The 26,334-nt window shown below is 33.7% G+C and overlaps 1 protein-coding gene across 2 annotated transcripts in view; it reads right to left on the minus strand.

Moving 5' to 3' along the window:
* Window positions 1-26,334, minus strand: part of LOC118182481 (galactose-3-O-sulfotransferase 2-like) — a 152,152-nt gene that overhangs the window by 10,891 nt on the left and 114,927 nt on the right. For both annotated transcript variants that reach the window (XM_085807285.1, XM_085807286.1), the window contains one exon: window positions 18,469-18,850. In XM_085807285.1, coding sequence (XP_085663411.1) covers window positions 18,469-18,850 — 382 coding nt within the window. The remainder of the gene's footprint in view (window positions 1-18,468; window positions 18,851-26,334) is intronic.

The following is a 26,334-nucleotide window of genomic DNA, read 5'->3' on the forward strand; positions in this document are numbered from 1 at the left end:
GTTTTTTGTTACCAAAGGCAATCTTTCTTTCGGAGTTTGCTGAGCTTTAAAGAATCCTTTTCTACCAATAGCGTTAGGTCAAGAAAATGTTTGCCGTCCAAAACATTGCAGTTTGTTCTTAGAAGCTAATTATAATTAAAAACTGAGAGTTAAGTGAGTAATCACTTTTCATTAGAAATAATACAACCGGATATTTTCTCCATTCTCGTACGAATTTAGGATGAATAGAATAGCATTTTCTTTTGATATTAAACGAATGTGTCAATAAATATTTAATTACACCTGAAAAAATTTACAACAAATCTTATGGCGTAATTCAGAGGAATCTGAAAAAGAATCAACAACTAAGTTTTCAACTATCAATGTGTAGTACTGCTTCAGCCCTTTCACCTTTAATGGCGACAGTGTGTGCAAATGAAAGATTACCCAAATTAGTCAGCAAATGTAATTAAATATATTTCATATAAGCGAGATAGTATGTGTTGGAAATCCTTTTTTCATTTATGAGAAATTTTATTGTTAGTATGAAAATGTACATAATCAAGCTATAAAAATAAATACATACATGAATGGAATAAAAACCTGAATTCAATCATTCAAGTTTATAACAAGAGAATGACCTAACAAATATGTATATGATTAACTTTTTAAAGGCATTAGTTATGTAGTGTTTGATATTACACATCCAAAAAGAAAAATAATAAGACTGCAGTTTGTATCATGATTATTTCAAATAAAAGATGTTCCCTTTAAATCTTTCGTCCAATTGTTTAAGTAAATAATCGCAGACGTATTCAGTATTTTCGTGACGATATTAGCCCACCAGCGGCCGAGCAGTAAAATCGCTGAACACTGGTAGTTCGGTTCGAGGTTCGAATCCCGCGAACGGGCTGGCTGCATGGGCGTTTTCGCGGTTTTCCTCATGTGTAACGTGTATACGAGCCAGTTTCCCTTAGAAAGTCCTCCACGAGGGCATCCCTCCCCTTAGGCAGATAGCCTAGTGTGCTTTGCCGTATTCTCAATACACCACCACGTGACGAAATTAAATCACATTTGGGAGATTCTAAAAGCTTTGTTCCCACAAGGAAACCACGATTATTAACATAAAATTTTAGAAAGTGAAAAAGAATTAAATGTGGATTTGACATTTTTGAAAATGTGTTTCATACTTCTTGATATTAATGTTTCGAAAATGCAGTAATTATGGATTTCAATATTTGGCACTAATACTAATGTCTCTTTAAGATACCCCCTTTTTAATTCATATCTAAATAATCAACTTTATCTTTAGTTTCTATTGTTAGGATAGTGAGAGATTTTCACAATCTCTTCACGCTCATGATCAGCTTCCTCTTGTTTACCAGGGAAGGAGAAAGGGGAGAACGCAAGAAGCCAGCGGCAAAGTGAGACAGAAAAGAGTCTGAGTTTGGATTACCTAGATTTTGTTAGGCCTGTCCAGTCAGGGCATACTCATGCAACTCTAATTTGCATGCACGCACTCCAATCTAGCTTCAAACGGCAAGTTATTTACTGGCCATGATCCGTCTGAAATAATATTCATGAAGAGTTGAAAATTGTTCAACTCAGAACTTTCTTTTATCAAATTGGTGAGGAGCTTTCATGCAAAAATAAGAACTATTAAGAACTCAGAAATTATTTATAATTATGACTGTAGTGATGTGAATTACAAAAAAAGGGCCTATGGCCTTTTCATTTCTGCTGTTGTCATGGAAAACTAATGTATTCTTGTGCGTATCCGTTTGTTAATTTTATTATTATATGTATTTTATGTAAGTTTGGCTAACTATACACTACTGGTTAATGGAAATTGCGCTTGCTTGTGTGTGTTAGTCACCAGCTCAGCAGCTTTCGTATTTCTTTTACTATGACGATCATTTCTACTTAATGTGTATTAAAAACAAATTACTATTTCCCTTATGTTTTGAAATCATTTAGAAACTAATTTTTTTCCCATTTCGGGTTGGGTAAGGTGCCCAAGCAACCAGGTGTTTAACAGCATTTCATCTAGAAGATGGGATTAGCGGGCGTGGTTAAACCAACCTCAACTATAGTTGAACCGTCGCAAACGCAGCCTTGGCTGGTATTCTGCCAAAACACAAGAGCAGGTTCGACCGGTAGCGAAAACCGGTTCTTCTAAAGAGGTCATCACACATGGCTACAGTCACTGCTAGACGGGACTTTTCTGAGAAACGAGATTCTGGTAGCACTGGTTTAAACGGGAGGATTCCTAGAAAAAAGGGCCCCGCCTGAAGCGAAGTCCCGCCTAAATACGGAAACAATGTTGCGGCTATGCTGGATTTTTTCAAACCTCACCGAAAATGTCTCCGCTGGACCTCAGTCCCGGGTAGAGACAGCCAATCAGACGAAAGTTCTGCTTCTGAAGCCTCACGTGATCCTAATCTGAGCGATAACCGATTAGTGTTTGGCGTTCAAGTCTTTCTAACAAGTGAAAGTGGTAACCTAGCTACTTGGATTTCCTGGAATTTTGCAGGTTCTGAGAATTGTCCCTTTCGACATCAAGTCCCGCGTAGCCGAAACATAATGTGATTGGGAATAACGCGTCCCATTCACACGGCGAACAAGCATTAACTGCCTCTCAAAACTGGAGATAGAACTTGGTAGAATGTTCCTACCTTTCCGTAGCACAGCAAATGGGGGAGATTTCCCATACTGCATTGCGCGGTTCACTTAATTTTAGCAAACAAAATGGCTCATGTTCAACTGTCAGCGAAACAATCGCGTTGATAGATATATAGGGATGCGATACCATCGAAAAAACCGTATGAAATACGGAAATTTGTATACAAGTAACAGACAAGGTTATCTGATGCTAGGTATTTCAGAAATGCCCTTCAAATTAAAACTAAAGAGGAGATTATCGGCTTCAATGCCAACAGGGAACTCGGTACCTTTTGAATGAATTTTTTTATTTAAGAACTTTCATCTACTTTTTATGAATATTATTAAATGGTTTTGTAAGACAAAATAATTTTAAGCTGAAAATTTTTTTTGCCAGTAATTTTTTTTTATTTAATAATTAAAATGTTTTTCTTGTCCTACAATTATCAATGTTTCCCCCCAGATTTTCTTATTGTATTTATAACGGTGTTCTTAGTAATTTTAAGGATCGATTTTGCAATTCATGAATTAGTTTCTGAGAAAAATTAAAAATATATTTGGTACTTTTCCGTTTTGCCGGCGCAAACGATAAAGTCGCCAATAATGGTACAACTGATGCCAAACGGAATATCTTCGCTGGTAACCTTTTACCCTTCATTTTCAACCGCCATTCATATCAGATTGTCGCAGCCATTTCTTATCAGATTGATTGTTTCTTTCAATACTGGCATACAATAAAGACCATTCGCGGTAATTAATTAGGATTCAATCACACCACTCACTCCAAGGCGAAAATATAGAAAAGGCAAAATCAAGGGCTAAATTCATCAAATCTAATGAGAATGCACTAGTGAAGTAAAGCACTGCGGTTTTATATAATTTCTGAGTAAGCTGTCCGACTAATTGCAATAATTCTTGCGTTTAAACTTGTATTCTATAAGATTTAATTAAAAATTTAACTTGAAATTAATGTAGATAATTACTGAGAGAATTAGATTTTCGTAGCGTAGTTTACGTGAGATAAGATCACTTTGGGTCACGTGATACGAACCGGCGAATCAGGATGCTGAACCATGAAAGCATAGTAAATTCTTAAATTAATGTCTTTTAACGAATTTATTGTCTTTATTTATTGGCTTTTTACAAAATTTTAAACCATATTAAAATGTTTATGCCTTGAAAATAAAAAATTCTTAGAACTAACATTTTTTATGTGTATACTGTATGCTGTCGCGAACAAAGTCTGCTTGGCGAGATTTGCGCCTGTGAAACGGAAAAGTACTATATACAGTAGACTCCCGATTATGCGCGGAGAGGATTATCCGCGCCTGCCGCACAAAGTTTTTTTCTTTTTTTTTACAAGCGTAAAGCAAATAAAATAAAAATGTTCACAAAACTGAGCGAAACGTTAAATTTGTTAAACATCGTGCTTATTTATGGCAAAAATATCCCAGGCTTTCACGGAACCTTCCCCGCGGCCTTATCGGAACCTTCCCCTGTGATGAGTAAGTGATTTCTTACCCTTGCAGTGCCCGCTCCACCGCCCTCTCTCGTCTTAATCTTACTGACACGTCCACTTTGGTTGTTAGTTTAAGCCTGATAGTGTTTGCGAACAGGTCGGAGTTAATTTCTTATCTTTTATTGTGTTCAGTGCTTGTGCTTTTTGGTTTTGTGTTTTTCGTTACCGATTTAAAATTTCAGGAAAACGAAAAAAGGTTGCGTTGACGATTGCGCAAAAACTAGAATTAATTTTCAAAGTTGCAAACGGCGCTACAAGCAGATGGAATTGGATTACGGAATCGCGGAAACAACAGTGCGTGACATTCTAAAGCAAAACAAAGTGGTGAACTTTGCATCAATGTCGGACAGTGCTTTCGCAATGAAAACGCGAAAAACTATGAAGGCTTTGATGAGCTAGACACGGCATTGACAGAGTGGTTAGCTCAAGTTCGAAAAGAGGGTACTCCTGTAAATGTTCCTATCATTGCGGCGAAGGCAAAAACCTTTTTTGAGTTGTTAGGCCTGAAAGGAAATTTTGATGCGTCTTCTGGCTGGTTGACTCGTTTTAAGCAGCGACATGGAATTCGAGAAACTGGATTTCATGGGGAGAAACTTGGTGGTGACCAACAAGCAGCCGACGATTTCCACCATGAATTTGAAGAATTTGTTTTGAAAGAAGAGCTAGCTTTTGAACAAATTTACAATGCCGACGAATCGGGACTTTTGTGAAAATGTCTTCCCACTCGCACTTTAGCATCTGAAAGTGAAAGTGGTTCGGAAAAAAGTGCGTAAACATCTTAAATCGAAAAACCTGCCTGAAGAAGCTGTACTACTGATCGACAACGCACCTTTTCACCCAGCAACAAGCGTGCTAAAGTCTTCTGATGAACACATTTTTGCAAAGTTTCTCTTCCCAAACGTTACTGCGCTAATCCAACCCATGGACCAAGGAGTCATTGCGACAATGAAGAGAACATACCGAACCAACCTGCTAATGACCAAAATTGAAGAAGGTTATGATCTGAAAGAGTTTTTGGAAACACTACACAATCATGGACAGCATCTATGATATTGCATCTGCATGGGACTCCGTGAAACCGTCAACCCTCACAGATAAAGAAGATGTAGACACGCCCACGGCAACTCTTTGCCGATATGGTGAAAACAGTTCCGGGTGGTGAGAACGTCGATGCTGAAAACGTTAACGATTGGTTGGAGTGTAACGTCAACGAACCTGGCTTCGAACGCTTGACAGATGACGAAATTGTGAAGAAAGCAAGGGAAGAGACCGAGAATGAAGGAGAGCGAAGTGAAGGCGAAGAAGAGTCCACTGTGCAGATGCGGAAGACTCACGAAGCGGCTTTGCAACAAGTCGACGGATTGCTGAGCTATTTGGAAGAACAAGACGACGCGGAGTTGGCCGAGATACTTATGCTACGAAAAATGCAATCTTGGATCAAGAGAAAATGCTTCCAAAGCAAGAAGCAAACGCAAATGACTAATTTCTTCTAATGTAAAAGGTGTAGTTTTACAGTTATGCTTTTGTAATTACATAATAAATTACATAAATAAAACAATACATAGGTTTTAATTTTTCTGTGTATCCTTGAAGCCTCTCGTAAGTACAAAGCACTTTTCTGTTTCCATTAACAAAATGCATTTTAGGCTAGTTTTGAGTGATATACTAAAATATTAAGCGTTAGTTAAACATTTCCTGCTGTTTATTTTACGTTTTATTGTACATAAAACGATTTTTCAAAGTTGGAATGACTGTTTTCTCTTTTGCTATACCCGTTTTTAGCTTTTTTCGGATTATCCGCGATTTTTGTTATCCGCGGCGGCCGCGCCACCCAATTCCGCGCATAATCGGGAGTGTACTGTATTTTTATGTAAAAACTTTGAAACAAATATGATCTCAATCACATTTTCGCTTCAAATAATTTTTCTTTTCAGTATTTTTCAAAACCAATTCTTGTTTCTATAAAGTACATAATTTTAAATAAGCGGTAAACATATTAAATAATTTAGTCAATATCTATATAAGTTTTAGGACTTTAAGTAAAAGGATTTATCGATAAATATGCAAACTAAGAAAACGCAGATTAAAGAATATAAACTGTTTAAATGGTCATAAAATCATTCAAATTTCTTATAAATTTTATTACTGAATTTCAATATACACACACACATATATATATAAAATAAAACCTAGTGCAATACAATTGGTTAATATAAACATAAATTACAAGCTTTTATTTAAAATCTTTGTAAAACATGTTCAAAATAATTTTAATATATGAATTAATTATAATAGATTTTCTCAAAGATTTATAATCAATAACTGAACATTTATAATTAATAATATTAATTTGTCGTTTTATTCATTTTTTTTTTTTTTTTTTTCTTTTTTTTTCAAAAAGCAAAGTTTGAAATTTTAGCACCCACAAAACATTTTATTTAAAACCTTTCTGCAGCATACGTGATTTCTTTTCTTCTTTTAACCATTTGATCTTGTACATAAATTGCATTTAAAATTAATTTAGGTGTATTTTAATTAATTAAAGAGTAAAATTCCGATGGCATTCTATAGCAATAGTAAACAATGCCAAAAAAGATTTAACCCTTTCCGGCCCGCTATCTTTTAAAGTCGGAGTTTTGATTTAAAAAAAAAAAGGTAGGCAGTCTAATTACGCCTAGAGGAGTACACAAGTAAAATTTTGTGAAGATAGCACTTATCGTTTTAATTCTGTGGGTGTGCCCAAAGTGGCACATCGGTTGAATAGAGCTTCGAAAAGAGCGCTGAAACGAACATTGTTGTCGATGAACTGGCCGATGAGATGCGGAGAAACAAAGAATACAGACTCTCAGTTGTCCTAGATTATCGGTGAGCCTGCTCTGGGCACACCTAGGGTTCGCCGTTTGGTCTTAGGCAAGATTCCAAGGTAAAAATTTAAAACTAATATAGAATAAGGAGATTAGCATACAGGCAAAAAAATGACATAGAAATTTCTTAAACAATTCCTTTTATACCCTAAAAAAAAATCTGGAAGATTTCTCTGAAAAATGATGGTCTTAAAAAACTAAACATGGCTAAAATATATCTGCCATCTACTATAAATAAAGAAGGTTCAGAGTAACCTATAAATCCTTTTTCATTCAATTTTTCTGTGCGTACAGAAGGAAATTTTTAGTGTGTCCACACCGCACACACTGTGCCACAAAGGGTTAAGCAAACGTTAGAAATCCTCCAATCCGATTCGCGTTTGTGACATCATTGTTCGCAGTGGCTTATGGGTTAAGGCAAGGTTTCTTAAACTGTGGGGCGTGACCCCCAATGGTGTCTCGGGACCTGGAGCGGGGGTCGCCAAAATTTTAGCAGTTTTGATATTTGTTTAATTTATCATAATAATTTTAGGTTAGAGTTGTTTTGAGGTATCCTTTGTATTATCGCGAAGTTGTTTCATTTATCGCCAACTCGTTGTATCATTTATAGTAAGTAACCTGAGGAGTTGAATGTTATGGAAATCCTAATAATGTAACCTATGTAATCGTTTGCATTATTCTGCGAAATTTTGAATAATGGGATGTTTTGCAAGGGCTTTTGTGGCGTGTGTTGCTTAGGAAGTACATTGCTTGTTTCATTGTTTAGACAGTACAATGGCTGAATGTAGTAGGATTAATCTGAAGTTTCTGTACGATTTGGAACGAAAAAGGAAAAGTGCATTAATTGACTGGTGTGTAAATGAAGGTTTACTTAGTAGCCATTGTCCGAAACTATGTAGTATATTTTTTACTCTTATTTTTGTGAATTTCTATGGCGACGCCGATATACGGATTGTAGTTCAGATAATTTTAGGAAGTTTTTGGATGCTGTTAAGGAATTTTGTGTGCCACAGACTGAAGATGAACGAATTTCTAAATAAGGTAAGGGGATATTTGCTTTGTGCAATGCTGAAATACATAACAGGTTTTTCCTTTTTTGTGCTATTTTATTGTTTGGTTTAAAATGTAGTTTATTAAGATTATGTATTTTTTGTTTGCCTTTACTGTAGAATTGGGTGCTCCTTTGACTTTTTAAGTGAAAATATATCGATGTGTACATGGACAAACTGAAGGGAGTGCGTAAAGCATAGTTTGTGCAATTCTCTGATGTTTTTTTTAAGTGAAAATAAGTCGATGTGTACATGGATAAAGTCAGGGGAGTGCACAATGTCATTTTTGCGCAATTCGGTGATTTTTTTTAAGTGAAAATGGGTCGATGTGTACATGGATGCCGAGTTTGTGCAATTCTTTGACTTGCTATTTCGGCGGCCAAAATAACAAGTCAAAGAATTGCACAAACTTAGTATCCATGTACCGCCAAAAATCACCAAGTTTCGCCAAGGGATACCCTAAAATATACTTTTACCTAATTTTACAATTACCAAATATTTTTACACAATGTATCTGAAAATAGATGAAGATAAGACAATACAGACAAAGTAAAAAACGAAAACGTTTCGAAGGATTCTTTTTATAATATAAACGTTCATTTTCCTTGCTTTGCACGTAACGCTGTCATTTCATATGTTACTTATTTAAAATTTTCACATTGTTCTATGTTTTAAAATAAGAAATTAAAGTTAACGACCTAAAACTGCAATAGTATATTACAGTACAAGTGAAAAACATTGACAGTTTCACTCACGCGTGTGTGGGATTTGCACAATATTTATGGGGTCCTGGGGGTTGCGAAAAAATCTCAGTTATAAAAAGAGGTCGCGACTGAAAAAGTTTAAGAAACCCTGTGTTAAGGGATGGAAGACTATGTGCATTTGAACCGGTCCTGAACAAACTGCTTTCACAAGGAGGTTAGAATCCTTGTGCTTTCATATCCCTGTTTCTGCCTAAAGCCCCGTTCAAAGGAGCAGATTTGACCGGTAGCGAAAACTGGTTCTTCCAAGGTGTCCCATTCACATGACGAAAAAGCATTAACTGCTTCTCCGAATTGGAGGTAGAATTTGGTAGAACTTTCCTACCTCTCGGGAGCAGGGCAAATGGGAAGATTTCCTATACTGCAATTGCGCGGTTCATTTCATTTTAACAAACATAGCTGACGTGCAACTGACTGCTGTTGGACCGTCAGTGAAACAATCGCATTGGTAGATATCTGAATACGATATTAATTTTAAAAAAAAAAAAATTAGACTGAACCGCACGAAATGCGAAAATTTGTAAACAAGTACAGGCAAGGTTATCTGATGCTGGGTATATTTTGTTTTTTAAAAATTGTTTTATAATTATATATACATAATTTGTAATGTTTAAAAACGGTTGCGTAATTATTGATATATAATTTCGAAAAAAAAAAAAATCAAAGCAAAATATAAACATGCCTAGTATTTTCGCGCATTAAGCTGCTGAAAAATTATCATTAAAAGCATAAAGTAAGAAATTTAGAACTAATTTTTCACAAAGACCAAACATTGAAATTTAATTTAGTTATTAAATTTCAAATAATCCTATACATGCAATAAAGAATTTAAAAATGTTAAAAACCAAAACTTTTCAAACAAGCAATATTCCGATTAAAAAAATTAAAGAAAAACGAACATAATAGAAGGATTCAATCAACTTCAATGCCCCTTCGTCAGGAGGAGGAACACTGAAATCAATTGAAATCTCCCTTCGACAAAAATCCTTGCTTTTCTGTATCCAGAATTAGCCATTGAACCATTTCAATATATTTTAATTATAATAGTTCACCTGAAAATTCTTTCCCCTCCCCAAAGCAAGGGAAAAAACAAAGTAAATTCTAATTAGAATCTTGTACCTTAAATTCAGAGAATTCTAGTTAAAGAATGAAAACGTAAGTGAAATAATAAAATACTTCAGTTAAAAATTCAAATAAAAATTTTACGTTTAAACTGTAGGATTCCCCACTGTGTACATCTATAAGTTACAGTGGATGTGAAGAATCAAGAACTAGTAAGCGAATAATCGCTTGAGTTCGTGAGGTAGAAAACAACAAGTGAGAAGGGTGAAATAACCCTTTATTATTCCAACTAATGTTTAACAAAACTCCGTCTTGGAGTTGTACAATAAATCCGACACTCGGGCTTCAACCCAGGAAACTAAGAATTAAACTTGACTAATCTTAACTAAAGAGATCTAGCCGAAGCTATCAAAATTCTAACAGAGTTGGCCCCTTAACGCTAATTGACAACGAAGCTATGAAGGGCCTAAAGTAAGGCCGAGCGTAATAACTTACGATAGAGTAACCTAAAAAGGCGGACACGTGCAGCCAGGATATCTGGTATCTCTCTAAGACAGTAGAACTTCGCGGTTAAATACCGCTCTTCCTCATTAGCATTCAGACGTGATTCTAAAACTACATTCTGACCGGAAGTGGTAAGTTGAAATTAAGAAGCGATAGGAAAGAAAGTTTAACTCAAAATTTAACTGTTAATAAAATTAACATAATTCGTACAAAACAAATAGCACATAATCCAAAGAATTTAAAACGTAAATCTTTAGCGAAAAGACTTAATTAAAACTCACAAGAAGCAATTAAAATCTTCGAGCGCTTTCATTAGAACACAATAGAAGCAATGAAGAACGTTACAGTAGTGACGAATAGGTTTGTCATTTCTGCTTCATTAGCGAAACTAAAGTACCTTGGCGAGAAAGTAATCGCTAAAAAGGCTAAAAATTGGAAAAAAGATGGAATTTTGAAACCAAAGGGAAACTTTTAAATACCTCTATGAAAATTTTAATTTTGACCAAGAAAACGATTACTAATTAAAAAGAAATTTAAGTAACTTCTGACTCTTTTAATACAAAAATGGTAATAAAGAAGATTATTATTAAAACCTTAATTAAATTTTAAAATAAATTATTATTTAAAAGTAGTAGACTCAAAAAAGTGCCCCAAAAGTGGTCAAAAAGTTTTTAATAATTGTTTTGTAAATATGAGAAGAAAAATCCATAAAGTTTAATTTCAGATTTTTTAATTTTGTTATTTAAATTTACGAAAAAGGTTGAAAAAAAGGAAGTAAATGAACTATTGTTAGAAAAGTAAAAAGTCTTCATGTCATGACGGCTCTGAAAATTTAAGGCGCTTGATTAATAACAGAATAGTAATTAAGAGAATAAATAATAAATCATATAAACTCTTCAAAAAAGGGACGGGCAAACTTTTTCCGTCGGGGGCCAAAAATCGAAAAAGGAAAAGTTTGGCGGGTCAAGATAAATTTTTCTAAAATTTTAAAAACAATATACAAGTATTACAATTTAAATATGTTAATGAGATGAATTAAATTCGATTTCATTTTTAAAAGTTCCTTATATTGAGGTTCGAAGTGAGATGTACTAATTCTAAGGAACGAGGCTAAATGCTCATCTGTCAGTCTATTTCTGAAATATATCTTTCTAAGGTTCATAGTTGAAAACACTTGTTCACATATATCAGATGAAGCAAACACAGCACTGACTTTCTGGGCGTGAGGTATTAAATTTGGGAAACTTACTTTCGATAACGTTTTGTAAATTTCTAACTTTGGCGTATTTAGAAACAACTGCTCGAAATGATTGTTAGATTGCAACTCAATTAAGGCAAGTTGCAAATCTGACCTCACTGCTTCACAATTTATGTTGAAAGGCATGGTAAAAATATCCAATTCAGTTTGAATGGCACTGAAATCTCGAAATCTGCTTTTGAACTCAAAATGCAGTTTTTCAAGCCATCTCCATAATTCTTAAGCTTCTCTTCATTTACTGAGAGTATTGAATTTAACCTCGGGAAATGAGACAAGTCGTTCTTAGCTAGCTGCCCAGCAAACAGATTAAGTTTTAGTTTCAAAGCTTTGAGATGGGTTCAGCTATCGTCGACAAATTGACTTTTCCCTTGCATCTTGACATTCACGTTGCTCATATGACGAAGAAGATTTGTGAAAAATGCAAAGTCCGAAAGCCATTCTATACCTTCTAACATTTCACATTCCGCAGAACACTGTTTCTCATGGAAGAACGCCACAATTTCGTCTTTCAGCCGCCAAACTTGCTCGAACCCACATCCTGCACTAAGCCACCTTACTTTCGTGTAATACAGTACAGTAGAGTATTCAGATTGCACGGATTGAAGAAAATCTCGAAATTGCCTGTGAGGTAAACCCACGAGATCGAATAGTATTTACAAGCTTCACGACTGCATCAAGCACGGGTTTCATATTCAATGCAGATTTACACAGAATATCTTGATGTATAACACAGTGTAGAAAAACAACATTGTTTCCAGGATAGTTTTGATTAAAGAGTCCAAGAAATACAGACTTTTTTCCTGTCATATTTGGTGCTCCATCGGTCGTAATATTACATATATTTGTTATAGGCACTTTCAAAGCCCTTCCTGAAATTCACGAAAAATATCACATCCCATTGTAGTTCTTTCTAAGGAGCGCATGCATGCCAGTTCCTCGGTAATTTCAAAGTTCTCATCAACACCTCTTATAAATAATACTAATTGAGCAATATCATTTATATTAGTGCTTTCATCCATAGCTATGGAGCAAAATTTAAACTGGCCAATCTATGAATCTAATTGTGATGTCAAATTTTTATCGATGTCTTCTATTCTAGAAGTCACCGTTTTTCGAGATAAGCTTACAGTCTCAAAATTATTTTTCTTATCTGGACATCAAACATTACAAACCTGGAGCATGCATTGTTTAACGAACTCCCCATCACTGAGAGCTTTATTATTTGTAGCAATATTGTATGCTACAATGTAACTTGCCTGTATAGCTGCTTCTTGGATACTGTTTACGTTCTTGCAAAAAATTTTCTCGGCCTGATAATGTTTTATAAAGACTTTCTGCATTTTGTTTTCTTTCATATTCGGACATTTCTTCGTAATTAGAATTCCTATGCTTAGATGTGAAATGATGGGAAATGTTATATTCTTTGAAGATTGCTACAGCTTCATTGCAGATGAGACACACTGGTTTAGCATTTACAACTTTTTATATTTCCAAGTCCATTCATTATTAAAAGCACGACACTCTGAATCAACTTTAAATTTTTCAGTAGCCATTTTGGGGTTGAAATATTTTACTAATAACCCAAACAATCATTAGCTACGCTATACTTTTAATTAATTTCACCACTATTAACAATAATGCTATATGTCCGCAATCTTTCCATATGCAGGCAATACTATTAGAACTCGCACCAAAAGAAGAATCTACTGGCCGGAGCTTAAAAAATGTGCAGTCTGCCACATGTGAGGTCTAATTCACCTATATTGGATTCCCACATGTCTGCTCCCCGAGAAAGAGATAACGCTTGTTGGCGCCAATCTACGGCTATAACTAACAAAGAACTTTAAACACTTTACCGATTAAAAGCTGTCTGTGCTTGCTGTTTCCGTCGATTCATGTTTTTCAGAACAAAAATAGAGAAAGTGAAAAGATCATCAGGCCTTTGGAAAAAAGGGAATAAAAAATAATATTTAAACAAAGTAGAAAAGGAGATGGATATAATGTATAAATAAATATTTTTTTTTCTAATTTGCCTCGGACCGGCAAATTAAAATTCTATCCGTGGGCCGGATAGAACTTTCCTAAGGGCTGGAGTTGGCCCGCGGCTGCTGGCCCCCGGCTGGAGTTGGCCCCCGTAGTTTGTCCATCCCTGCTTTAAAACATCCTTCTTTATCCTTCTGTATTGGAGCTTTCAGGTACAAAATTCTTACGTTAAAAAGGATTATAGGGTGTAGACTACTCCAGATTTCTTTAATAGACTGTTAATGAATTTTAAAGAAATTTCATCTTTTAAAATTTTGATGAGAATTAGATTTCTTCTTTTTGTGTTTCTATTTCGGTGCAAACATTTTAAATTCTGCTAATTTGGTTAATAATAGTATTTGCAATAACGTTTTTAAAGTTCCAATTTATAAGTTTATTAATAGAAAAATTAAAATTTTTGCTTATATCAAAACTTTTAATTTCTGTTAGATCATGAATACTTAAATCAAGATAAACTATTTTTGTTTGGTTTTATTAAGTTTTAGACAGTTTGGGTCCATGTTGCTGTTTTCGATGAGATTATAGTTGTTGAAAGTAATAATGTCATCAATATATCTATAAGTGTATTCAAATTTACTGAAATCGACGGCCAGTGTGTTCAAATTTACTGAATTCGAATCAGAAAGGCCCCTTAGGAATTTGAATTATTTAGGAAACGGAAATAAGTTATAAATATGAGTGGAATATGAACTTCCCATTGGAATAACCTGTGTTTGCAGGTAAAGAATGTTTGAATATTTAATATAGTTTTTGTATAGCGAAAAATGCAGAAATTCTTTCCATTTTTGTAAATCCAGAATATTAAGTATTTCAGGAAAACATTCTGTCATTTCTAAAAAGACTTTCGTAAATTTCTTTGAGTGGCAAAGACGTCTAGAGGTTTCCAAAGTCATAGCAGTTAATATTGTAAATTTTAAGATTTCTAACTTTCTTCAATGATTTTCAAAGTTGCCGTAAATAATAGCAGAAGTTTTTGTCGGCTTTAACTTGTTCAGAAACCATACTACAAATAGTTTTAAGTGATTGGTAAACATATTTTCAAGATTCTTCTTGACGTTTCTGGTACTATTGGCTATAAATCTTGAATGAGATTATAGCTCAAAGCAAAAAGGAACTTGAAAAAAGTCAAGGTCTTAAAAGGAATTAAAAACTTGAAAAATTGACTTCGGAAGTTTCCACAATTAAAAAAGCAACTTACCAAAATTGATAAAGCAAACAATAATTTCAGCATTTTATGAAAAAATTCTACAATAACATAATTGAAAATGAACTGAAAAATTCCTCTACCTATAATATATGCAAAAATAAAGAAACAATTCTTATTAACAAAATTTCTACTTTTCACAGAATATGGAGAATTTCTCTCTTCATTAAAAATAACAGATTTGCCATTCTTTATGACTTATCGAATTTCATAAAAATCCTGCCAAATTTAGATTTATAGTGAATAGTATAATATTTTTATCAATTTATTAAAACTATTTGTAATGTAGTTTTAAGTTAATATGACCAATCAAAACCAAACAAAAATAGTTTTTTTTTTTATCTAAGTATTCATAATCTAACAGAAATTAAACGTTTTGATAAAAGCAAAGATTTTAATTTTTCTACTAATAAAACTTGTAGAGACATTAAGTATTTTTTGGAAGCGAGAGAGATAAAAATTTAGCAAACACGCCTTTCCCGGGAATCGGGTCACGGACCTCTGAAATATCGGCTCAGTTGTGCGGACCACTATACCACGAAGGCTCGCAAGGAAGGAGGGAGAAATACCTTATAAATTGCAACTCCGACAAATCTAAAAAAGTTTCGCTGTACAAAAACTATAATAAACATTCAAGCATTCTTTATCTGCAAACACAGAGAATTCCAATGGGAAGTTCATATTCTACTCATATTTATAACTTATTACTATTTTCTAAATAAATCAAATTTCTAAAGGGCCTTTCTGATAACGATTTCAGTAAATTTGAACACACTTATAGGTATATTGATGACATTATTACTTTAAACAATTATAATATAATCGAAAACAGCAACTTCTACCCACACTCTTTAAAACGTAATAAGACCAATAAAAACCAAACAGAAATAGTTTATCTTAATCTAAGTATTCATAATCTAATTGAAATTAAACTTTTTGATGAAACAAAAATGGTACTTTTCCGTTTTGCAGGAGCAAGCGATAAAGTCGCCAATAATGGCACAGCTGATTCCAAACGGAATATCCTCGCTGGTAACCTTTCAAAACAAGTAGCAGTCATTTCTTATCAGATTGATTGTTTCTTTCAATACTGGCATACAATTACATAGAATTTTTACCAGATAGTTCAATTTTATGCCCTGAGGCCGTTCGCGGTAATTAAGTCAATTAGGATTCAATCACAACACTCACCCGAAGGCAAAAATATAGAAAAGGTTAAACTTAACAATCCTAATGAGAGTGCACTAGCGAAGTAAAGCAGTGCGGTTTTGCATAATTTCTGTGTAAGCTATTCGTACGAATTGAAATAATTCTTGCATTTAAACTTGTATTCCAAATTAAGATTTAACTTGAAATTAATGTTGATAATTACTGAGAGAATTAGACTTTTGTAGCATAGATTACGTGAGATGAGATCACTTGGAGTCACGTGATATGAACCGGCGAATCAGGCTATTGAACCATGAAAGCATAGTAAATTCTTAAATTAATGTCATTTTACAAATATTTTGTATTTATTTATTGGCTTTTTACAAAATTTTAAACAATATTAAAATGTTTATGCCTTCAAAATAAAAAATTATTAGAACTAACATTTATTAACATTTTTAAAGTCTGCTTGTCGAGATTTGCGTCGGCGAAACGGAAAAGTAACCTAAAAATTTTAAGTTTTCTTCTAATAAAATCCGACATATCTAAAAAGTTATTTAATTTATTGCAAATACTATTATTAACCAAATTAGCAGAATTAGAAAGTTTACACTGAAATAGAAACACAAAAAGAAGAAATTCTAATTCTCACCAAATTTTAAAAGAAAATGAAATTCCTTTAAAATTCATTAATAGTCTATTAAAGTAATCTGGAGTAGTCTGCACCGTATAATACGTTTTGAAAGTAGAAAGCTCCGAAAGAGAAGTATAAAGAAAAATGTTTTAAAGGGTTTATAGGATTTATTTTTTATTTTTTCTCTTAATTACTATTCTGTTATTAATCAAGGGCCTTATATATTCAGAGTCGCCATGATAAGCCCATGACGTGAAGACTTATTATTTTTCTAACAATAGTTCCTTTACTTCCTTTTTCAACCTTTTTTTGTAATTTTAAATATCAAAATTAAAAAATCTAAAATTAAACTTAATGCATTTTTTTGCTCATATCTATAAAACAATTGTTAAAAAATTTTGATCACTTTTTGGGCACCTTTTTGATAGCTTTAAAGAATAATTTATTTTAAAATTTAATTAAGGTTTTACGCAGAATAATCTTCTTTATTACCATTTTTGCATTAAAAGAGTCAGAATTTACCTAAATTTCTTTTTAATTAGTTATTTTTTTTTTTTTTTTTTTTTTTTTGTAAAAATTAAAATTTTCATAGAGGTATTTAAAAGTTTTCCTTTTGGTTTCAAAATTCCATCTTTTTTCCAATTTTTAGCCTTTTTAGCGATTACTTTCTCGCCAAGGTACTTTAGTTTCGCTAATGAAGCCAAAATGGAAACCTATTCGTCACTACTGTAACGTTCTTCATTGTTCCGATTGTGTTCTAAAGTAAGTGCTCGAAGTTTTTAATTGCTTCTTGTGAGTTTTAGCTCTTTCCTCAAAAGCTTTATAATTTCACTTACGTTTTAAATTCTTTGGATTATGTGCTATTTGTTTAAACGTAAAATTTTTATTTGAATTTTTCACTGAAGTATTTTATTATTTCACTAACATTTTTATTCTTTAACTAGAATTCTCTTTATTTTAAGTACAAGACTGTAATTAGTATTTACGTTGTTTTTTTCCTTGCTTTGGGGAGAGGCCAGAATTTTCGTATGAACTATTATAATTAAAATACACTGAAATGGTTCATCGGCTAATTCTAGTTACAGAAAAACAAGGATTTTTGTGGAAGAGTGACTTCAATTGATTTCAGTGTTCGTCTGCTTGACGAAGTGGCATTGATGTTGATTGAATTCCTCTTCTATTATTTTCGTTTTCCTTTATATTTCTTTAATTTTTCGAATTGGGGTACTGCTTGTTTGAAAAGTTTTGGTTTTAACAGTTTTAAAATTTTTTATTGCATTTATAAGATTTTTTAAAATTTATTAGTTATGAATTTCAGTTTTTGGTCTTTGTGAAAAATTAGTTCTAAATTTTTACATTATGTCTTTACTTATATACTTTACTTATATGTCTTTACTTATATATAAATTTGTATTGCAGGATAGTAAAGTACCTGAAGCTATAATATTATAAATTTTAGGAGGGGCTGATTTTTTATATTTCAGTACTTCTTTATTAAAACTTAATTTTTTTTTTATCAATGCGCAGTTTTCCTGAATTCATTGAATAAACAGCAGTTTCAGTGGACATTTTTCTCAATTATACATCATTATTTATTATTTACATTTTAGCTAACTAAATTAAATTTTGTAAAACTAATATACATTAGTAAAAATAGTTATAATACAATTTCAACCTTAAAAAATGAAATTACGACAATACTGCATCCGTTCTTCGATTATTATTTTTTAAAAATCGAGAATAATATTGAAAATTTAAATTTAGCTTTCAGTTACCCTTACCTTCAACTCGGAATACTCATATAATGATTCAAATAAGCTCACTGGATCTCGGACAATGGATATGTAAAGCGTATCTTTTGGCATAATCTTTTCTATAACTGGTTTATTGAACACCATGTGGTGGCATATTATATTGTATCCGAGGATTTCCCAAGGAGCACCTGCAATCATTTCTTTTCGAAATGGCTTCACTAAAGAGAAAAAATGATTGTACTTTGGAAGCACAGGAATCACGATAGTCAAATTCCGTGTGTGCGCATAACGCATCAGTATATTCTGGACAGAAGAACTGGCGCATTTGTGCGTTTTGAGAAATACTATGTTTTTTCTTGGTAAGCATGAAATTGTTTTGAAAGAATTGTGTATTTCAGGTTTCGTCCACCTGTAAAAGAAAGAAAAATGAGTTATGCAATTTTCATAAAACGAATCTAGAACATGAGAGAAAACAAAAGAACACCGTTTCCCCTCATGAAAAATTATTAAAAAATATTCGTATTACGTATAAAAATTCAAATATGTATATTTGTATTAAGTTTCCGTTCCAGAAGGCAATATTTTAAATAAAAATTTTGGGGTTAATCTGTCTCATCAACTGATTAACAATTTACTAACATTCTGTTGCCATTGTGGGCATACACACGAACATTATTTTCGTAGTACTAACTGGTAGCTCAGATACACGATCATTAAACAAGCTATCTGCCTTTGATATGCTAGTGCTGTCTAGGAGACTATAGTTTATGCAGGCAATGACATTAAAAAACGCAGGTTAAAGAAGATGGTAAGATTAATCCAGATATTCTAAAATTAAACTTTTACTAATGACAATAATGCATGTTTTTACTATGGGTGATCTGAATTTCTGGTGCTTTGTCATTTAGTGATACACAAGAAAAGAAAATTTAATGATACACAAGAAGAAAGAAAATAATTCTGAACTTCAAATTTAACTTAATTTTTTATATTAATTTAATGAATTTTAACAAATTTAAAACCCAAACGTGGATTAACATAGTAAGTGTAAGCAATATAGCAAAACAAACATTAGGCCCCGTTCAGACGAGGGCGTAAAGGGCATAAGTGGTTAAAGCCGAGCTCCGTTGCCAAGGCAACCAGTCACTGCTACGTCACAGAATCTGGTTTAGGGCTCGTGGCATAGGGTTCCAAGTTTTCAACTTTACGCCGAGTTTGGGATAAGCGTCGACTAATCAGAGCGAAGCTAAAACGAAGCGGCTTTCTTTAGACGATTTCGCTGTCACATCGAAGGCGACTTTTTTTTTTTTTTTTTTAAATATGGAACACATCGTATACGAATGAGTTGTAATCGTATCCGAACGAAATAAAGAGTTGATCTCGCAAGAAATCCACGATGATGACATGCATTTTTTAATGAGTTTTTAATGCTTTTTTTAATGAGTTTTTCAATTTATATTGAAAAATATGGATGAAACTCGTAAAGCGAAAGTTAAGCTCAGGATTATGCACGCTGTGTATGATCCTGTAGATGATTGATCCCATCCAATATTTTTCATTTTATTATGAGAATTCTTTAAAAAATGCATGCTTGCAAAAATTTTATTTTTTCTGTGTAAATTATTATTATTATTTTCTTTCTGTCTATAATTTTTTCCTGTTTAATTATTTTTGTATTTAAGAATAAATTTATTTAAAAAGCTGGAAATATTTATTGCTATTTGCTTCAAATGCTGATTTTCTTTCCAAACAAACTTCATGAATTAATTTTACTAAAACATCAAATCAATATCAAGAATCTGCTGTTTTTTTTAACAGTAAAAATATTACTAAAAAAATATTTTCACTTATTTATTTAAGAATAGTCACAATAGTAAATTCAATGGTGTAAGCTTTGTATAAGTAATAAAAGATTAATCTTTTGAGAAAATGCTCTTATGAATTCCAAGAAGGAGAAAATGCAGTGAAATATCCTTAAAAAACAGTCAACAGTCTAGACAGTTTTGTCTCCTGTTGATGATCTGTTTTTTAATTTCGTTCTCCATGAAAGGAATTTACTTTTAATGAAACTGAATAGCAAACATAATTCATAACATGGACTATAATTTAATGAATAGTATTTGCTATTATTATCCACTCCTTATTACTATCATTTGAATGCAGTTTTGATCATTAAATTCATGCTATTTCTCTGGTAGAAATTCCTGGATAAGGTATGAATGTTTATAATTTTGATGTATTTGAAGACTTGGGTACCTAAAATTTGTCAATGTGAAATTACTTTTGAGATTTAGTCGTAAATAGAAATGACAGCATATGTTGAAATTAAATTCAGGGGTGCGGCTTATACATGCAAATTATTAAAAATAGATGTATACAAATAGCTCGCAAGACAGCAAAATGTATTTAATGATTGAGCATAAAATACATTGTTGGGTGAACGTTTCCTAGTATGGTATTAGTTGTGGTTGCTGGTCATTGTGACCAGTAGTGGGATACTAGTACTAGTGATAATTGATACTGGTAGTGCAGCAAACTACTATAGTGATCGACAGGGATAGTGAATAAGGAGTGCTAAGCACACATGTTTCACTGTCACAGGAACATGTTCCTTTTGATTGAAAATTTAAAATAATAATAATAATAATAATAATAATAATAATGTATGGTAAATACTGTTTTTAGCTTAACTGCTTTCACACCTGCAAAATGGAAAAATATTATATACAGGCTATCTGTTAGTTATCCTCAAGATTTTTTTTTTAATTAGGCATATTTAGAATATCGCATTTCTCCTAAGAGAAATTATATATAAAAATTGAAGAAGGTTTTATATAGTATATAAATATGCATGTGTATATTTATAGTATAGAGTGTACTACAGTACAATGCAGAAATATTCCATACTGCTTTGCACAGAAAGATATGTGCCAACTAAGTATTGGTCTTTCAAAAAAAAAATATCTCTAGACCATTTCGTTATTTTTTTTTTACCTTCTTCCGTTGCCTCATGGCTTATAAGAAGGGCAGATAAAAGAGCATTCTGTTGAACCAGTAAAACTTTGTGTTGAGCTGAAAAAGCCATGACACAAAATAACGAAAACGAGCAGAGCGAGCGCGAGAAACCAATTGAGCTAGAAAACAGCGCGCGAAAGGTGTAGGCACATCCACGCATGCGCAAATTTAGCTTCTCTCATTGGCCACAGCTTAGACCCGTCTCGCAGGTGTGAACGGATGTCCCGTATTTTATGCCCTTATGACTATGCCTCTATGCGCCTTACACCCACGTCTGAACGCAGCTTTAGACGACAAATAAACTACTAAACTCAGTGGCGTAACAGCCCAAGGTATTCTAACCTCCTTGTAACAGCCCTAGTGGGCCACGGCCTGCAGTGCCCAGAAATCTGCTTTCATGATCTTGGGTCCCGGAGTGCATCAGCATATGACCTGGAAAAGTGGTCAGCTTGTCGCAGTCCCCGGTGCCAATGAAAGTCTATGTAAAGAAGGAAAGGCTCCATAGACGTAATGTAAACCAGTTTGTCTTCTACGCCGCTAGAAAGAAAAGGGACAATTCGCCAAGGGATTTGGCGACGGAACCTGTTGGCGAGAATTTCCCCCTTTGTGATGTACCTGGCCGAGATTTTCCACCTCCGCCACGTGTACAGGAAATTGAGGAACACTGGTTAAGATAATCGTTCTTTGACTTTTCGCGATAATTTAAACTCGAATTTTCGTGTTTTTTTGCTTTACTAGTTGAAGTTGTATTATCCATATCGCAGTTTGATGTCTGATTTTATATCTGTCAATATGTAGGGAAAAAAATGGAGTCACACAGCTTTAAACTCTTGATAAACGTGACCATCGAACCTGTTCGAACTTCGACATCAGCTTCAAGCTTTGGCGCTTTTTGACGACAGATATATCACGCATGCGCAGTTGTGTCCCTTTTCGTTCGGAGGGAGCCACTCCTGCTGCTAAGAAGCTTTCCTTCTTACAATACATATTCTTTGCCGGTGCTTAGTCCCCAAGCCAAAGAATATGTATTGATAAGAAGGAAACTTCTCCGCAGCAGGAGTGGCTCCTTTCCAACGTAGAGGGAAGCAGCTGCGCATGCGCGAAATATCTGTCGTGAAAGCTCGAAGCCGGCATCGAACTTCGAAGGTCACGTTTATCAAGAGTCCATAAAATGAATATCGTTTTAAATTTCTTTAAACTTTAAAGGAAAAGTAAATATTTTTTCGCTCAAGTAAATTAATTAATGGATTAGTTATTTTGAGCAAAAAAGGCGCGAAAATCCGAGTTTAAATTATCAGGAAAAGTCAAAGAACGTTTCTTCTTTACACGTGTTCCTCAATTTCCACTACACATTGTAGAGGGGAAAATTCTCGCCGCCAGGTTCCGTCGCCAAATCCTTTGGCGAATTTTCCCTCCTCTTTCTAGCGGCGTAATAGCAAACTGGTTTACATTACTTCTATGGAACCTTTCCTTCTTTACATAGACGTTCTTTGCCCAAGCGAAGTACTCATTTTTGGTACTCATTTTATCGACCCACTTAAGGGATGAAAGGCTGAGTCAACCTTGCTCAGCCTGGGAATAGAACCCCAGACTTGTGCAGCTGCGCGACGCGCTAGCCATTTCGCCACCGAGCGGTCATTAGACGACAAATATTGAAAGTAAAATAATAGCAGTGGACATGCTATATAACGATACTAAACTTCAAATGTCGAGTTTATACTGTCATCAGGGTTCGTAGCGGTCCTTGCAAGTGCTTATAAGTCTTATATTTGAAAATAAAATATAAAAGCTCTTATAGATGCTTACTTTTTCCCTATAGCGCTAATTTTTTGCTTTTAGTGCTTTTTTTAAAACGAGCGCACATTTTTTTCCTATACCAAAGCCGAAACTAAAATAAACAACTTTTCTTCCGTATCTGGAACGTCAAATGGTGAATCATATTCCCGGAAATAGCTTTTCGCTCCTTTCTCTGCATTAACGTAACCTTTGGTGCGCGCGAGTACAGACAGGTGCACGTCGTTCTATTGGTCAAAGAACTGCGAAAGCCGTAGAAAATTCTGGTACATTCCTTATTCTTTTCCTCCCAATCAAGACTACACACATTTGAATTTCTCTAAATATTTAAATAATTTGCATTCTCGTTCTGCGTGGTCAGTTCATATTCGCGTTTATTATGATCGTTATGCTTATATTATGAGCATATGTATGAACATTTATAATAATATATTTGCAATAATTGCTGAAGTATAGATAAACTTCAAAAATGGGCAAGTGTGTTTTAATACGGATTAGCTTTCTAAGGAATAATAATCGGAATTGCTTAAATAAAGTGAAAATAATGGAATAGTCAAAATAATTTCACTTTTTTGCCAATGCATTATACATTAGGGAAGTTGGAGGGGGGTAGGGTCCTCCCCTTTCTCCGCAAAATCTCGAATATTGAAACCGTTACAGTTCGCAGCAAAACAAGCAAAGGACCTTTTTTTTTTTTTTTTTTTTTTTTTTTTTTGTTTGGTCACTTTCCAGTCTGGATTGAATAGGACTAAAAGTTCTGCGGTCTACCAATCCAAGCGAAGAATGATTCTATTCCGGAAATTTAACGCAGTCTGTTCAAAATTAGAATGAAAAACACCTCCAGATTAGTATGTCTCTTTCTTTTCCTTTATTTAGTTATTTATTCTCCGAATACCGGCGGCTGTTGATTCCGATTGCGTAATATCACGTTCGGAAGAATTAAGGTGCTCCTATTGTAACATATTGTATTAAGGTGCACGTATAAATAACGTTTGCGATATTTTGAACACACAATTAATTTTTATGTTCAGTCTGAGATTTGTTTATGAGCACTTAAAAGAAATTTTACTGTGTTTGCTAAGCAAAATATTTTTCAGTTCCGTTAGGCTATTTCTATATGATGTACATATACGTCAAAAGCATTATTTAGCCGAAAAATCTAAAGAACGGCTACAATATACCCTCCCCCTCTTTTCTCCAGTTATGCTCGAGTATCCGGAATTTTCAGATATTCGACAGTTTCCGATTATGCCAGTTAGTTAAGCTTTTACTGTTAAAGGATGACTGCATGAAGCAATTTCCCATCATCTGATTTCAGAAATGTTCCTCTTTTTACTTATTTTTACTTAAATTACTTTGCTTGTGATATCTGTTGAAGGAAAACTGTTATACAATAGAAATTTAGAAAAGGTTCAGAATTTTGATTTAAGTTTAAATTATTTAAATATTAATATGAGTGTAAAAATAAATTGTATTTATTTTTAGGTGCCAAGCGAATATAATAAATATGGCTTACTATTATTTATTTTCTCTATTTTGAACTGAAATTTCATCTTTAAATCTTGTAATATAGTTTAGTTCTGCTTAGTTTTTTTCCCTCTCATTGTAAACTAGTTCTGTAAATTGAACTGTTATTTAAAATTTAAAAAAAAAATGTAATTATTTTCAATGGTTCAGGTAATGCTCATTCTCTTTTAATAAATACAGAATTTCTCATATTTTAAATTATCAGTCTAATTTTTCTTTTAAGGTTTGTGTATAATGTAAGTATGTTTGTGCATAATGGCAGTTGTGTATAATGTACTTAAACTAGTGCTTATTTTTTTTCTTAAAATGTGCTTGAAAAGTGCTTATAGGTGCTTATATTTTTAATTAAAATGTGGCTACTATCCCTGTGGCATAGAATAGAAGAGCTGTTGGCTGTTAAAATGACACCGGCAAGAGGAGGGACCGTTTATTTTGCACTTTCAATGTGATACAAAGATGAAATCATTACAATTTCAGTATTTCAGGTAAGTTGGATGAACCGAATGTACTATGATAGGTGCCAGACATGGCCACCATGAATTATAAACGCTGCTGTTCTGCAGTAAAATAGAAACGTATTTGGAATGCATTTGGGAAAGCTGTATGGCATTTTAGCTTGGATTACCAATACGGGAATTTAACTTCCTTTCCAAAGTTATCGAGATGAAAGGGATAATTGCATGTAGACCAAGACTTAGTAGCAATTAATATAAAACTTTAATGAGTCTCTTCTTGAGCACTACAAATATATATATATATATATATATATATATATAAAGATAACGGCATACTTGAAATTCGCTTTTTAAAGAAAATCCTACTTGGGACCACAATTCACTATTTTTTATCAAGCTAACCATAAAATCTTTAAGCTTGCCGGATTTGGGCAGAACTTTTCTCTTTGTTACTTACTCCAATATAAATAATCAACAGCTACTGCTTCCAGTGGTTCCATCCTTATGATCCGTCACACTTATGGCCAGACTCGGCTGCCGTTCTTTAGGTAGTCTCCAGCTTAGGCGAGATCAGATATCCGACATAAAACAACTGAAGGCTTCTGCCGACCGACCAATATTGGTTCAAGTTAACATCTTAAATGCCTATGCTCTTCTCAAAATCTGCATAACCCTCTGGACGGAACTAGCTCCCGACTAAGTGAATGAACAATATGAAAATTGGCGCTGTAGTCCAAGCATTGTAATGCGTCGGAAGAGTCCATCTGTTTCAGACACTGGTGAGTCTTTACTGTTTATGACAAACACTGCTCTATACAGAAAATGCAACACCATGAAAGATTGGTTATTTATGCAGTGCTAAAATATTCAGGGAATCAGTAAGCTGTAAGACCACCTCTCTTGGTGATGCAAGCTGCAACTCCACGAGGTACAGATTCAATTAGTGAGCCGATAGTGTTCTGAGAAAGGGAAAGTCATATGCTCTGAAACCCAATTCAGGGAACTATCTCAGGCGCAAGGCTAGTCGGCTAGCGAATGCCGTGTGCGGTGTTGCATTGTCCTGCTGGAAAATACCATTTCGCAGCCACTGAAGGTAAGGTAA

The sequence above is a fragment of the Stegodyphus dumicola genome, chromosome X1 (genome assembly GCF_044657685.1).
Source record: "Stegodyphus dumicola isolate Sdum_Otavi_A_Nest chromosome X1, ASM4465768v1".
Lineage (NCBI taxonomy): Eukaryota > Metazoa > Arthropoda > Arachnida > Araneae > Eresidae > Stegodyphus > Stegodyphus dumicola.